Consider the following 17,135-nt stretch of genomic DNA (forward strand, 5'->3'; position numbering starts at 1 on the left):
ATGAGCATAAACCCCTTTGAACTCCGCATCTTCTGTTAATCAGTCCTAATTAGGGTAAGGTAAAGATGTGGTTTAGCAGACAGATGAAGCCATTATCTCTCAGTTCATTACATGCTGAATGTTACATATAGTCCCCTACACGTAAGTGGGATCCTACAACCTAAACCATCTTGGCCTGGGTAAAGAATTTGGCCATTTGAACTAAGAGTCTTTTAGCAAAACCAGAGGAAACTGTATTTACTGTGTCAACAGGGAAGGTGGAGAAGATGCTACATGGGCACATTTTAGTCCTTAACTGTGGTAGAGTAGTAAGGTGAGGCCAGGTACATCTTAAATAGTACAAGTCAATTTTTATAAGTAAATTCTAAGAGCAGAGCCCTACCAGTTACTGCCATTCCTTTGTTTTCCCAGGAAGCACATGGCCTCCATTCTTGCAACAAAGCCACAATTAAATGCCTGCTCTAGTACAGAGTGATTATTCCAGTGACTGTTGGGCAGATTGGGCTACAACTGTAGTTACGTTTTAGGACCTCACAGGAATGATGACATTCCTTAGGAATGGTGACATGAAGCCCTTTTTAAGTCTCCATCTGAAAAACTGAAGATGGCATCTTTCAAAATCCTGAATGCACTTACGGGAAGTATTCAGGTTAAAATAACAAAAACCCCACAGCACAGCCCCTACAACCCACCATTTTGAGTTAGAACTAGAAATCCACTTCACATCCCCTTTCAATTCATAGCTTGCCCATGTAGTAAGTGGTTTAGTTCTGCTGCTGTCTATGAGCAGCTCCATTGGAACAAACTGGAACATAGGAAGTTCCACGTTAACATCAGGAAGAACTTCTTTACTGTAAGAGTGACAGAGCACTGGAACAGGTTGCCCAGGGGGGTTGTGGAGTCTCCTACACTGGAGATATTCAAGGCCCGCCTGGACAAGTTCCTGTGTGATGTACTGTAGGTTACCCTGCTCTTGCAGGGGGGTTGGACTAGATGATCTTTTTAGGTCCCTTCCAACCCTTGGGATTCTGTGATTCTGTGAAACCCATATATTAAATGTCACTGCAACACCTTCAAATACGTAAATACAATTTAGAAAGAAAGTGAAAAGACAAACATTTATTTTAAGTAGGGTTTTATACATAGCATGCATCTGAAAAGAATTATCACATTGCTATCGCTCAAGTTGCCTAATCAAGGGCGTACTACCTGGGACACGAACGGAAGGTACCATCACCTACACTGCTATATACAGAGATATAAAAATATACACAACAGTTAATCTTACAGAGCAACAGAGCCGAGTGAACACTGCACGCTGCGCTCTTCGAGTCTGGACAGCTGAACATCCAAACTGCAAAGGCAACAGGAACACTGCAGGGATCATGATCGGGGTCAGAAGAAACAGCATCAGAACTCCAACACAGTGTAAAAATATAAGGCAGAAGCCACTTTCTTCTGAACGGTGGGGAAAGAGCAGAGCGCACCGAGACACTCCATCTTGCTTTTCAGAGTAGTTCCAGCAAGGAGTTGTACATGCAAAACACAAATCTGCATCAACAGTGCAACAACAAAACAATACTGAACAGTAGCTCAATCATACAAACTTAAAAAACGTCACATGTCCTTTATGCATCTCTCCTCACAAAATATCTAGGATTTGTCAGTGCATTAGTGTTAAAGTGGCATTAAAAAAACTTCTGCTATTTTAACAGGTGCAGAATTATTTTGGAAATGCATAGCATCTACATTTTTATTGTCTTTGTCATTATTCAGTCGGCATAGGCACCATTCTAGTCACCCCAGCGTTAAGAATTCTTGGTGGAAACAGTCATTCTCATGAATTCATACCCAGCTGTTCTCGACTGCCTGTCTTGATTTTGAGTTCAACAAATAAATGCTTTGTAAAATTCAAAAATATACCCTATGAATATGAAAAGAACTATATACAACATACCTAAGACCCAGGGCTAGCTGGCTGCCACACGTGTAACACACTGAAGAGAAACATTCAAGTTTGACAGATCAATTGTTTTCTGGTTTTGAGATGAAAGGCCTTTGGGTTGGAAGCATCAAAGACAACAGTGCAGTAGGCTGAGAATTCCTTTAGCTCAGTTCAGAACTAAGGCATTGTATGATAAAATCTACGTTTCTATTTGGTGCAATGTTACCGTCAATTTTAGAATCTAGATCACATCAAATGCTATAATTTGTCACTCCAGTAAATGTACGTTATCTTCTATCACAAACCCTATTGTTTGTAGGGTGAAAAAGGCTTACCAAACACTAAACCTATGTTTTTTTCCTGGTTTGACATTTAGGAAAAATTACTAAGCCAAACAAACTATAATCCCCCCAAAAAACACATGGTAGGAGTTCACATCCTCCTTGTCTTCACTCGCCAAAAGTTAAAACAACGTATCTTGAACTTTACTAAAAGGAAATACAAAGATTTTTAACTGCTACTTCAAATCTCTTTATGCATTTTAACATTTTCAATTACCCACTCATTCTATGTCTGGTGCCCCCTCTGACTATCTCCCTGCGTTGCCCTTCTCCTGTCATTGCGGTATGGCCTCCCTCTGAAGTTCCGCTGACACTGGTAGCCATCATCTCTGCCCCTCCCGGGTGGCCCTTTCCAGGCTTCCTCATTTCTTTGGAACTGGTATCCTCCCCTGCTGGAGTAACCCCACTCAACCCTGGGCCTTCTGCCTCCTCCGTAAGTCTGGCTATAGAATTGCTTGGATCTCCCACTTCGCAGCATATCAGAAACTTCACTCTCATCTTCGGAGCTCTCCTCCCTGGTGCGCTGCACCCTGCTCTCTGTCTGCTGATTGCCAGTGCTCTTGGACTCTCTACCTTTCTCACTCTTCTCCTTACGACTGGGAATGCTGGGTTTCGGTTCAATTTTCGGCTCTGCCGGGACTGGCAAGGTGCTGGGCACTGCTGGCTGCCTCTCAGTCCCCGGTGTCTGTGGGGAACGATTTTGCTGCCCAGCTGTTTTCTGCTTGGCCAGAGAAGCCGAAGGACCAGTCTGCTCCAGCTGAGGTGCCCTAGCTGGAGCTTCCTTTGGAGCTTCCTGGAGTCTTCTTGCACCAGCTGCAGGGAACGGCACAGTGTTGGACCCGCTGCTGCTGTCAGTCCTCTGAAGCTGTTCTGCAGAGTTTCCTCCAGGAACTGGAGGGCTGCATTCCTTAGCCACATACATGCCAGCAGAGGTGCCAGCAGCTGCCTCCTTGTCCTCAGGTGACAGAACAACATTAGGTCTCGCTACTGAATTTTCAATGAAGCCCTGAACTGGGTACCCATACCAAAAGTGAGGAAAGAAGGGAGGTGCTATTGGAACAGCTCCTAGAAAGTGATTGTGTCCGAAGTGTGGCTGTGGGAACACATTTTTCCCTCTCAGGGACTCCTCGTAGTTTGCATGAAGAGCTTGCACTGGATTCTCCGATTCCACACAGACCTGTCCTTGACTTTCCGACACCTGAGCTGTAGGGATCACGAGAGGCAGCGATGCAGACCTACCGTCAACCTGCGGGACCTGGCCGTTGGATCGGGCCTCACTCTGGACAGGGAAATGCCTGTTTGTTTGTGCGGGTTCATTCTCACTCTGAGCCGGCGGTGCCTCCTGGAACCAGGGGCTGTGCGGGTACACAGGAAGGGACACATTCGGGTACATTCTACAAGCAGCTAAATAGGCCTGGTGCAGGGGGTACAAGTAAGAATGGGGTGCCCACATGGGACAACTGTATGCCTGCAAGACAGGGGGAAAGCAAAAACAAAACATTTGGTCATTTGAAGAGACATAATAGCACCCAAGTCAGTTACCATTTTAAAACAGTTAATTACAGGAAGTAAAGGTTAATTTTATTTACAATGACTGTCCTTAATTCAAGGATTTAGGACTCCAGGATGATGTTCTTCTTTTTAAATTCTCCTTCCACATGCCACTGAAATGGGCAGAAAGTACAACTAGTAAGAAAACTGGGTGACAATTTCTATATAGTTGATCTAAACACATGATGCTGGTAAGTCAAGCTTTAGATACATGTTTTTAAGACACACGTTTCAAGTTCATTTTCCATAATCACAATTATTAATCCAAATTTGCCCCTCACTTTCCAAAATTCTAAAGGATAATGACTGAAACAACCAGAAGTTGCTTTGAGGAACACAGTCTAGTGGGAAGTGTCCCTGCCCATGGCAGGGGGTTGGAACTGGATGAACTTTAGGGTCACTTCCGAACCATTCTATAGTTGTATGACATGTTTTTATAATACAGCATGACAAATGTACGTATTTCAGGCCATACAGGACTCCATAGAAGGCAGCTGGAGGCACATGGCTGTCCGAGGAAATTGGACAGAGCCCAAAGTCTGTCACGGTCTCATGTGTGCCATCTGTATAAACAATCCCCTGAGCAAACCATCCTGACAAGCCCACTCATACCTCCTCTCAACAGGAACCAGTGAGTTCACCCTTAATCAGCAGCTAGAAGCATGTGGATAACAGCATGGCAGGACTGGGGACCAGGGTGATGCAGGAAGTAGCTCCCAGGTCTGCTGTGCTGCCTGGTTACAGCTGAGGAGCATAACTACTAGAACATGGAACATGGACCAGCAGATGGTGCTGAGGCACCAAAATGACAGAGTATATCCTAAATAATACAAAGGACCAGAAAGGCCAGTCCCAAATATATGTAGGCTGAGGATACAAACACTAGCAGTGATACCTGCTAATGACTTACGGATTTTCTATTAAGCAAAGAGACTTGTATTAGGCACATATTTATCAAATCTAAACTTACTTTGTAAGGTGCTGAACATTCTCTCTTTTCAGACACAGCCACCAAAGAAAATTATTCCTTATGGCCAAAGCCACATGGAACAAGCCTGGGACATACTAGGGATTGGTACTACAACAGCTTTGCCAGTACACAGACATGGTCACAGGGGCTTTCTTCTTTCACTGTACACTGCTTCTGAAAGAACATGCATTTATCCTACGAAGACAGGCTGAGAGAGTTGGGGTTGTTCAGCCTGAAGAGAAGGCTCTGGGGGAGACCTTAGAGCACCTTCCAGTGCCTAAAGGGCCCTACAAGAAATCTGGAGAAAGGCTTTTGACAAGGACATGTAGTGACAGGATTTGGGGGCGGGGGGAGAGGTGGTTTTAACTGACAGAGGGTAGGTTTAGATTAGATATTAAGAAAATTTTCTCCCCTGTGTGGGTGGTGAGGCCCTAGCACAGGTTGCCCAGAGAAGCTGTGGCTGCCCCATCCCTGGCAGTGTTCAAGGCCAGGTTGGATGGGGCTTTGAGCAACCTGGTCTAGTGGAAGGTGTCGCTGCCCATGGCAGGGGGTTGGAAGTGGATGAGCTTTAAGGTCCCTTCCAACCCAAACCGTTCTGTGCTAAGATATTTAAATACAAACTTGAGTACACAGCTGCAGCAACCAAACTTCTGCACTCACAGTGCTACCAAATACACATAATTTTTATGGTATAACAAAAAAAAAAAAGTTTCAAGAATTACCTTCACACCAAGATTGAAGAAAAATCTGAGAATATTCTTATCTAGGAAAAGAAAAAAAAATGAAACATATCTATGAAGACCTACAGTATTGCACTTCATCTTGTCCAACAATCAGTCCCTGCACAAAGTTCCATTTCAATAGAGACACACTGGCACACTGGTATCAAGTTGCTGCTTGCATGTCTGTCTTTCACTTTTAGGTTTGATTTTTGGTTTGTTTCCTACCCCCCAACACCTCCAGCAGGATATCTAGAACACAACTGCAGTTTAAATTTCAGCTTTTACAGTTTGCAGAGCTGAACTTCTAAAATAAACAGTTCAGTAAACAAACACCCCCATGCAGTCAGACGCAAGATGTTCTTTATAGGCATATTCCGTATCTGTGTATGCCAAAACCTGTATCTTCTAGATCATTAGGAAAATCCTCAGCAACTTCCAAGCTTTTGATTACATGAGAAAACCTGTTACAGTAAAAGGAAGCAGTTCTCCCCAAAGAAAATCCTTTACAACACTTCAGGTTATAGTGTGTCAAGCTGAGAACCACAAAATGATCATATCAGATTTCCAGGTATACCCAACTGAAGTAACTGCAATGTTAGCAACACAAGCTAAAAGGTTACCACCCTATTCAATATTCCCTCCCATGCCATAAATCATGGAATGACAACAATTAGATCTTTTGACACAGACTAACAACAGGACCTAAGGAGTTGTCTTTATTTACAGTTTTAGAGAAAAGAACCTATTAGGAAAACCAGCACAAAGCCCAGACCTTATTCCAGCTTCTCACCTTTAGGCAAGTCCTCCCCAGTACTGCACAGGGAGTAAGAGGGTGCAACAGCTCTTTCTCCCTTTTCACTAAAAGGGAATCCAGGGTATAGCGGATCCTGATAAGGATTCAGAGTCTGAGGCAAAGGCATTAAAGGCTGATTAACTGCTTGGAGCGACACTGGAACTCCAGCAACTGGAGCAGATGTTACCTGAGCATGCGATACAATAGAGTCAGGTCCCGTTGCTGGGGCTGGCATCAATGAAGAAGCAGGTATTTGGGCTGGAATACCTAAGGGGGAAAATATATGTGTATGATCTCAACTATACACAATCACAAAAGAAAATTACAGTGGGAAAGCAGGCTTCAAAAAACAGAAGGGGGGGGGGGGAAAGGAGGGGGGGGGGAACCCAGATATTCAGGAAGATACAGACAGAAATTCTTCAGTCAGGAAGTTACACACAAAAGAACATCTGGCTAAATGCAGAGAATAGTTTTCAAAAAGAGAGAAACAGCTGAGCTGTCAAAAAAAAGTCTTCCCATATTTACTTTTTAAAATATGAGTACCAGAAGAAAATAAGAAGGGATAGAGGGGAAAGAGGAGGAACTGAAATTTATTATGTGACTCTCTGCAGTTCTCATTCTGATTAGTCATTTACTGTCAACTCTGATTAATTTACAGCACAGATTAACTGGGCTTTTCTGTCACAGATGCGGTCAGGTATGACAGGATCATTACTGTATCATGTGAATACATTATGCTGATTTGAAAGCTAGCTCTTGTACAGAAACACAACAGCGGGAGAAAAAATACAGCACCTGATCTAGTGAGCAGTACTGAATCTCAGCTAACTCCATATGCGAAGAAACACACAACACAGAAATAAGATTACACTGGCTTTGCAGTTCAGGTCCAAATGGATCTCATTAGTTCCAGACATACCAGATCCACGCTTTGAGTCCTTAGTGAATCAAGGCGCTTATTACGTGGGACACGGAGCACAAACACATACCAAGCTTCAACATGCTGACATGTTCTACCTTAAGCAGATCTTCAGAGTAAGCCCCCTCAAAACTCAATGCTACCCCACTCAAGAAAATTGAGTACACATCTGTCTTCACTTTCAGGTAGGGAGTAAAGCAAACTATACAGATGGGCAAAGATCTACAACTCTAACAAGCTTTCAGCAGTAAGAAGCTATATTCCTACAAATGACCGCCTTTGGGATGTAAAGTTACACAAAACAGTGGCTCCTGGAGGCATCTTCAATTTAGCAAGACAGTTAAAGTATTCTTCAGGGCCAGTAATTGCTGATTTATGTTAGTATTTCTCCAAACCTGCTGGTCCATAGGTTGCTGGCTCACTTGGCCAAGCTGGCACAATGGCTGGTACAGAAGGCACTGCTGGAGGTAAATGCACCTCAGAGAAGACTGGTGAGGGTGTTGGAGTTACGCTTGGTAAGCATTCTGTCAGGTTCTATAAAACAAAGAGATCACTTTAAATTATTCCAAATCACCATTGCTGGTGACCCCTAATGTGTCTGAGTTCTATCAAAAAAAGGCTTGATGGCTCAGTATTATCCAGACTCTCACCATCACCATAGCAAAGTATTAACTAGTAACATATCAGACTGTATACGTAACAGACCTGAGATCCATTACATCACTGTGTGAAGAACGCTGCACTGAACTCTATACAGAATGTGCCTGTACCCCAGCCAGCCATCAGTGCTGTAACGCATCCACAAGCATTACATTTAAGTATATCCTATCCAAAAGAAAAGCCATCCTCATATACAGTTACCTACAACCTTTGATAAATCTGAAAAGGTAAAAAGTAAAAAACATAGCTATTTAGCAGAAAGGTAGAAAACCACCCCTCCCTCAGAAGAGAAAGGATATACTTTTACTTTTCTGTCAAGGGTTGTCCTTTTACATTGTATGTTGGATGTAACAGATTCTATAATTCTAGCACTTATCACCATAAAAATGACCATATAATTAAAAGCCAGTATTAGAATACATACATGGCTGTGATGCAGCTCCCCTTTGTCTGAAGTCTCCTGACTGGAAAACTTTGAAATCAAACAAACATTTCTTACTTGCTCAGCAAGGACCGGAGAATCTGTTTTTACTTGTTCCAAAGGAGATGAATCTTTTGGACAACTCTCATCTTGACTATTCTTCTAAAGTAAAGTTAGAAACAATAGACACAGCTAGTCTAATAGTAAGACTTACTTTTCAAAGAGACATTCAAAGGTATTAAGCCACACTACATACAATGTGGGCTAAGCACCCAATCACTATTGTACTAGTGTAACATTTTGCTCATTGAAAGAACAGTAAAGGTTAAAATCCAACAAGAGGCCACAAATCTTCACTGAACTTCAGAGATCATGGTCCGTTAACACAGAAGCTATTAGTAAAGATCAAATCTTCTGTGGTCCCATTATACTCGAAGTACAGACTGTACTAAGCAATTACAAATCCAGATTGGTAAATGCTCTCGATAGCCCAGATTTGAGAACTCAGATTTCAGAAAGACTGTAAGTATAGGTTACAGGGGCTGAGGAAAGCCAACAGCAATACAAGCCTCCAACCTTAGAAGTATTTCACTAAAAGCTGTAAAGCAGCAGCAGCAATCACAGCTCTAAAGGCAGCTATTGCTCTGCTAATCGTGTACCAGAGAAGCAATAACATTAAACAAAAATTTGGTCTTTTCTTTAAGATTACCTCAGATGAATTTGGCTCAAGCTTCTGACTTAAGTGGATCTGCCTGGAATTTGACTCTGTAACACCAAGACATAACCTAGTAAATGAACCATTACACCATTTATGGCTATCACAACTTAAGCCAGTTAAAAGTTTGTCTTTCCCAAGTTAAACCTTCAAAACAAAACCTACCTCAGCGCATATTATTTTAAAAAACTTAAATTTCAATTTTTAATCAAAGATCAAAGCATCCTAAAACAAACAATTGTCAGGGCAGTAACAGAGCAGCTACTTCAACCTGGGTTTTCAAAGCTCTACAGGAATTGTTTACTGATATTTGTTAACCATTTTGGTGATGCCTGAGGGAAGCGTGAAAAAATATAGCTGTCTCTTTAAAACACACATCATTCATCCCAAATCCCTCCTAGTGAAAAAGCAGTAAGTTCGTACTTTGCCTGAAGTGAAAATGTTTTCCATATTCAAGACAGCAGAAGCTTAAAGGCTCGCCTAGTTTTGGCTGAGTTACAGACAGATAAATTTACAAGGTTTCAGTGCTTCAAAATATCTAGAGAGTTTTCAAAATGATGCTGAAAGTTTGATTTCTTGAGCACCAGCAAACACTTGGTGGGGGAGGCAGTCCTGAAAACAGTCATGGCATAATCTTCATACATTAAGATCTTTACAGGGTCTTCACATTGTAGCTTATGTTCAAATCTGGTTACTTGACTATTGTCTATCAAATTCATGCATGTAATTTAATAGTAGCTGCTAAACAGACAAGTACTTTTAAAAAGCTTAGTATATACACCATTGCAACTAGACAACAATGTAAATTAAACCAATGTTGATTATGAGAATTATTGCCAATCCCCCAAGCACCAATAGAAATCCCTGAATACTCAGAAAGAAGTGCAGTTTATTCCCATGGGACTTTTAGCCTAGTTTCAGAAGAGGCAACGCAACCCAGGGCATCACAAAACACAGAGAAAGCTGTACATGCTATGCACTTCAGCAAAATCTCTCATGGCACCACAGGAAAGAGCTTTCTCCACACGAACACTCTTTTTGGCACTGGCGATGAAACCAAGTTTTCAAACAAAACTGGTTTTCAGATGTTTGGAGAAGAAAAATAGGCAATGTCAGTCCTTGTGAGAGCATTCAGGGTGGCATTACATGTTGAAAGAGGGACTATGGAGCACAAGTACCATAAATACACAACAGCAATGCTCTGCTGTTGCCAAAGATAGGGGAACAAAAAAAGAATATACTTAAAAACAAAGGGAAGGAACACCTCTTAAGAGGAGGCTAGAGAGTTTTTACTCAGGAAACAAAAAATGGAAGAAGCCAAGAACAAATTCACTGTGCAGTTCTAGCAAAGCCGGTAGGACAAAAAAAATCATTTAAAAAAAAAAAAGCTAACAAAAAAACCCCTATCAGTTGCATTTAGCAAAGATTGAGTAACTTATCTCCTCACAGCTACAGCTTTTACCTGTTTTTGTTATGTTCCACTTCCTCACGGAAAAGTTACTGAATGAAGAGAAGCTCAAGTGCATTAAAGCAGATTGGGCAGAGGGAGATAACCCAAACAAATTTTGACCATGTGACAGCTTTCTACTGTAAATGCATGCGTTTATCACCACCTGCAAATTCTTAACCATGCCATACTGAATACTTCTTTCTACCTGCTTTTCTCTTAACTGACTCCAGTAAGCACTCCTAATACTTGTCCCACTGACACTTTATGCCACACTCGCTATGATTTCAACAGGATGTAATCTGGGGTATCTCTGACAGTACTTTTGTTTCTCACATTCCTCTTCCCATTTATTACAAAATCCCAGCACAGAGCTTGCTCTCTCTGCCACATTCACAAAGCGGGAAAACATGCACTTGCTTTCCAAACCACACCTTGAGCCTAGCTTAGTTTGGCTCTATTACTTGAGATAATTTTCCCCTCACTGCCTAAAAGATGCCCCATCTTGAATAAATTCTGATGCTGGTAATAGGAACAAGCAAACAAAAAAAAAAGCCTTGGCCTAAAAACATTTGTTTTTACCTTTATCCTTCTGCTCTTCCACCTCTGCTGTCCACTTGCTGTTTCTTCTCTCATTACTTGAGAACTTTTTCTGGTTTAAGTTATCCACAGTCTGTGTAGCAGCCTGACAGACTGACTGATTCTAAAGAAGTTTACAAAAGCAGAAATATTAATTCATGCAAGTAGTCTGATGATACTTTGACATCATCTAAAGTATTATGCCTTTATGACAGATTCTTAGCACTGTGATAGGCAGAAGTGTGGGGTGGCAGCAGTCTTGATCAGTATCTCTCAGATTCAGCCACTCTTGCACTCACTGCTAAATTTTGCAAAGTGTCCTTTAAAAGGCATTCATGTCATTAGTTTGCATGGCAACCAAAAACTGCTTCACCCAGACAGTACCTGCTTTTAAATCACACCCTCCTTTTGCAGGTGAGCAAATACAGCACACTTAACCACAGCCCAGTGAGAGCAACCTCCCTCCACCAGGCTCCAGTCTTAATCTGCTCTTTGCAGCGCAGAAGAGCTGTATGTTTCTTCTTGATTACACCAATAAAAGTAATTACTACTTAAGAACTGAAAGGTACAGTACAGGAAGCCACTTCCATAAAGCAAGAGATTTAAGGCACATTTTTCACTTCCTCAGTTCTTCCCTGTCTTGTTCTTGTTCGCCCTAGAATTTAAATCCAAACAGCCTCATATGCTTCTAGAATAACCCTACATAGACAGCAGGTCTGTACACACAGGATGTGCTCACTTCCTGGATGCAGTGAGACTCCAATCCACTTTCTTTTAAAAATGCATCATTTAGCTCTCAAAATCTAAAGGCTACATTCTTCCCTCAGGCATAGACAAGTCCACTGAAGCCAGCTCAGCTCCACAACAGAAAAAGAGCATGTCTGACAAAGAATTTGCGTTACTTATGACACCAGTAAGTTCCCAGGCTAAAAAGTCACTTATAAATGAAACAGGTTTTATGTGTACCGAATCAGAAATAATCAACCAGTCATCTCTGATACTAATTCAAGCACCACAGTGTCATTCTACTGAGCTATTTCTCAGCTAAATTAAACTGTACTTCAGAGCAAGTTCTGTCCTCACCTCAAAGCTTGATTCCAGTATACGAGACATCTGAGTAACTGTGAGTGAAAAGCCTTCCGAAGACAGGAGGAACACAAAAGAAGAAGCTCACAGCTTCAGAATCTCATGTGTCTACCGTATCTAGATACCTCAAGAACTACGTGTGGTCTGCATTTATTATTCCCGAAGGATACTGCTATGTATGTGCCTTATCTTGAATTGTAACGCATTGTAGAGTCGCATATTTCTATGTAGGAACTGAGTGTGAAGAAAACATCCTTAACTTTTGTTTTGTACTGCAATGCAAGGACAGCAAAACAACAATTGCAAATTAAAGGTTCATGGACAAGTACAAAAAAAATGCATTACTGATAACTGTGAAAAAAACATACATTGGAAAGAGCAGGAAAAGCTTGTTCATCCCTTTGCTGAATCTCATAGAGCGAACGTGATTCTTCTATAGCCTGTTTCTCCCTGCGTTCCTCTGGAGACAGTCCAAAGTAGTTACAATCTCTGCTGCCGTGGTTCGGATCCTCAGTTCTTTCCCTGTCTGGTTTTCTGCAAAGGGATTAAAAAGAGAAACTGGATAACTTTGAAAAAGAAATTCACCAGTATAAAACACAACACAAACTCAGGATTTAGAAGGAAGAAAGATGGTAATTACAGCATTGCTTATGTGATACCACATATACCAGATCTCTTTCTGCCTACTGCAAGTTACCCATACACATAAAATTTAAGAGAAAGAGTTGATTTTATCCACGATTTATTCATTTCAATCCAATTTTGAAAGACTTGGTAACAAACAAATGATTTCGGTTGGAAGGGACCTTATCTAGTTCCAAACCTGCTGCCACTAGACCAGGTTGTTCAGCTGAGTGATTATCTTAGCCCTGCGTAAGCAGCACTACATGCAGCATTACCCCAGCCCTAAACAGAAAATAAAACAGCATCCCCTTCCCAAGAAAGAGCTGCAGCTATGTGTATGGTGCTTCCAGGGGAAATGCTGACATACACAAAACAAACAAACCAAAAAAAAAAAAAGGTGGGAGCTCACAATGGCAGCAATTTTGAAGAAAGTTTAAAATTAAAAATTAAATAAATAAATAAATAGAATTATTCTTCTTGTGCTTGTGTCTAATCTTAAGGATTTTGAACACTTCTTAAGATGTCAGTGGCAATATTTCAAAAGAGCATGTTGGAAGTATCTGAAGCAGGTCCCTGGGCTCCAAACAACTCAGCTGGAGTTCAAGGTAAGAAAGATGTTAATCACAGCTTTACCTTACAGTTTGGGAAGGATTCCTGCCTGGAGCTTTTTGTTCAGTTGAGGTCTGATGAGGCTGGGGTCCAGAACATAAGAACTGATGCTGCCTGGTTCCCACAGTATGCTGAAGTCGAGGAGGTAGTGCTGACTGGGGTTTTACTGACTTGCTCTGATTCTTTGACCCTCTGCAATCTGCATCTATGTTAAAGACAAGATAACAGATGTACTTTTTTTATTCATTTTTTAAGCTCTCTGGGACAAACCAGCTAACAATAAAGGTTCTGCCACACAAACACAGGTACAATCCTACCGGGCTGAGCATTCTGCCCCCATGTTGGGAAAAACTTTTTTATCTTCTTCCCTGGCACAGTGTTCCAGCCCTCCATAGGAGAGGTCTGTGGAAGAGGTTTAAGGCTCTTCAGTGAGACAGCATGCCTAAAAAACAAGGAATTATGGAGTGAAAAGTATCTTAAAAGACCAGACTGGGGCTTGCACAAATTAATAGCACATGTTTACTAAGACTGATGGATTTTTTCACTTTTGAGAACACTGCATTCAAAGATCTTTGTTCTTTATGATTACACTCAAGCAATGTATATAGAACAAACCTTCATTTTTGGTAGCATTTTTTGTTTGGTTTTTGGAGGTTTAATAAAACTCTCCGATATGCTGATGCAAACTTATCCAGTAAAGAATGATCAGCCAGTTGTGGAATATTATGTCTTCAGGGCAGACAGAAAAGCATAATGACCAGAAAAAGCAATATACTCAGTTAAAGTTTTCACAAAACTGCAGCAGATGTCAGAATTAAAAAAACATTACGTTGGTGGTTTATATGCCAAAACAGTTTCTGCGTTTTTAATTGAGAATGCTGTAGGATGTCCAAGCAACTGTTCACATTATTTGGAGGGAAGACATTGAAATCTATAATAGACAGGTCAAATCAGGCTAAATCTCCATTTTGGAAAGGGAGCAAGCTATGAGACAATCCCCAGATCTCACAACATTTTCTTTTTTTAATAACAGATCATATCAGATTAACGGACACCTTTCACCTTCCCTCATTTACCTTGACTGAAAGCTTTTCCTCTCCCCAAACTACACTCAGATGTGGGTTGGTTTTGTCCCAGAAGTGTTACAGAACTTACAGCAGAGGTCAAGATGTGTCAAACCACCCCACCCTACCCCCCCAAAAAATACAAACAGAAACACACACCCCCTAAACTACCTAAACCACTACGAAAAACAAAACAAACAACAAACAGTCACCCAACAACACACAAAACCACACTGCAGCCCCCAACAACTTTAAACACTTAGTTTGTCCAAGGAAGGGCAAAGATGATGCTGATTTGAACAGCTGCTTGGCATTCTGTATGAAATCAGGTGGCACTACTCAACCAATAGAGAAGCTAGGTGCTTTGATAGACCTTTAAATATCAAAAGCCTATCACAAATATAGCATCTAATTAATAAGCACCACAAGCAACACTTAATTAGCATGGTATCAATCTGTTTAGGATTGGATCTTGTGCAAAAAAATAAAAACCCCTGAGTACTAATGTAGTTATTATGTCATTCTGCAGGTAATATCCAGAGTACTTAGCACTAAAGAAAAAAGTCCGCAATCACAATCAGTGCAGAACCTCTTTTTCCTATTTAGCATGTTGTTTTCTGAATTTCATGGTAGTATCCCTTCAAGTAAAGAAACAGATGCACTTCATGGACTGAAATCAACTTTGAATTCAAGTAATGCTGCCATTACCAGTGTTCAGTTTGGCAATGTTCCAAAAGAGATCCAGCACTTACTTTGCTCCTAGCTCTTCCACAAATACAACAACTGGCCCATTCTCTGAACAAACTTCTTGAATATGGGCATTATAAAACTTCCCATTATGTTCTAAGCGCACCTATAAGAAAAAAGAGTAAGAAAAAACAAAAGGTGCATTAACTTCAAAGAAGACAATAAGAGAACATCAACACTTTAAAACGACAGCAATGTCAAAAATCTTTGGGCAATAGAAGACCAGAGAAATAAATATCACATAATTCAGTAAATGCATCAAAAGCAAATCTTCAATTCATATCACTTCTTCAAAAGGAAATAAAAATACTAAAACAAAACCAAAAAACTACATACACCCACCCCAGAAAGCTTGCCTGGTAACATGACTTAATGAAACATGCTTTCAAAACTACATGAGAAAGAAGTAAACAGTGCATCATGGCTTTTCAATTTCACTGAAAACACTTTCTTTTAGAATAAAATCAAAAACTTCCTCTTGTCAAAATCCATGTAAGGAAAAGAAAAATCCATTACTAACTTCAGTGAAATTTAGTGTAGTTAAGAACATAGAGAACGCAAATTATTTCTGAAGTTATTCTTCAGGAAGTTGTTTTGAAAACAACCAAAAAAAGTTGTTCAGACATGATCACAGTGTTACTCATCTGACATTCCATATTCTTAAATGTCTTCTGCCACACATAAATTTCATAATGTTCTGCTACAATATTCGGCTTTCGAATTGTATTAATTTGGTCAATTCCACTTTTCACCATTTACTTCATCTTTCCTCCTCATGTTTTTATCCCATATATTCACTGACTCACTATGTACATATAAAATTTGACAGAGTATGTTAGCTACCAGAGATTTTTCTACTAATAATACCTGCACCCTTTAGTAAATACTACACGAAACAGCCTCAGGTTCTTAAATACAGTTTTTAAGCCTCTCCCATTAAGCAATAAGTAATCAACTCCACTCTAGGTTCAGAGATGCATTTTTCCTGAATTTATTCATTATGCTTAATTCCATTACACACACACACACACACACACACAAAAACAAACTTAAAAAGCCCCCACACTGCATAATAAAACTGAGTATTTTCACACTCAGAAGAATAACCTTAAACAGATGGTCAAGTGTCCTAGAAAGCACCATGTTTACCCAAGCACCAGCAGTTTAGTTAACACACATAAGGAGATTAATCTAAAATTTGAGCACTATAGAATTTAATGGCAAATCTTATTTCTTCTTAAGCAGCAACGCATACTCCAAATTTTAATAGAGTTTAAAGAGCAATTGTGTAGTGCACTTCAAATACTTCAAGAGGAAGAACCATCCCAAACTTCAGGACCTGCAGTAACTAAAGCAAGCTGTATTCCATTACTTTAAAGTTATGAGTTTAGAACAAAGTCAATTTACAAACAGCAATCATTATCTCCAGAGCTGAATACAAATACATGGAACTATGGTGTTGGTTTTGGTCTCTCCAAAGAAAAGCCCATATCATAGAATCGTAGAATAGTTACGATTGGAAAGGACCAAAAACACTAAAATTTAGTTGTCCATCATGCACATATATGCATGCAAACACTTCACCATGAAGCAGTATAAGAAAGCAAGCGCAGCCATCAGCAAAAGATGCAGCGGAGATAACGATTAGTTTTATAAAACAGACACACCCCACACTTTCACATATCACAGGAGTACCTACCTAGCTTATGGAGCCCACCAACAGAAAAACAGAGCTTGGCTTAAACTGAATAAACTACCCTAAACACACCTGCTTCTCACACACAGGCTAGCATTCTACAAGGCTAAGGACCCACCACAGAGGGAAGCCTGAACAAACTTATCTTCATACTTAACATTAAGTTCCTCAGTCATTTTACCAAATACACTCCTGAAGTCAGCCTTGTGACTTTTAAATCCAGTAAACTGGCACTGATCATACATT

The 17,135-nt window shown here is 40.5% G+C and overlaps 1 protein-coding gene across 1 annotated transcript; it reads right to left on the reverse strand.

Annotated features, from left to right (window-relative positions):
• Window positions 1-1,104: 1,104 nt before the first annotated feature.
• On the reverse strand, window positions 1,105-12,236 carry LOC136018636 (OTU domain-containing protein 4-like). Its single transcript, XM_065688067.1, has 8 exons — window positions 12,147-12,236; window positions 11,067-11,187; window positions 9,032-9,087; window positions 8,326-8,484; window positions 7,637-7,775; window positions 6,320-6,589; window positions 5,530-5,570; window positions 1,105-3,754 (listed from the first exon to the last, which is right to left on the reverse strand). The coding sequence occupies exons 1-8, from the start codon at window positions 12,174-12,176 to the stop codon at window positions 2,513-2,515; spliced, it is 2,058 nt and encodes a 685-aa protein (XP_065544139.1). The 5' UTR covers window positions 12,177-12,236; the 3' UTR covers window positions 1,105-2,512.
• Between the last annotated feature and the right edge of the window lie 4,899 nt (window positions 12,237-17,135).

Source organism: Lathamus discolor, chromosome 1, assembly GCF_037157495.1.
Source record: "Lathamus discolor isolate bLatDis1 chromosome 1, bLatDis1.hap1, whole genome shotgun sequence".
Classification (NCBI taxonomy): domain Eukaryota; kingdom Metazoa; phylum Chordata; class Aves; order Psittaciformes; family Psittacidae; genus Lathamus; species Lathamus discolor.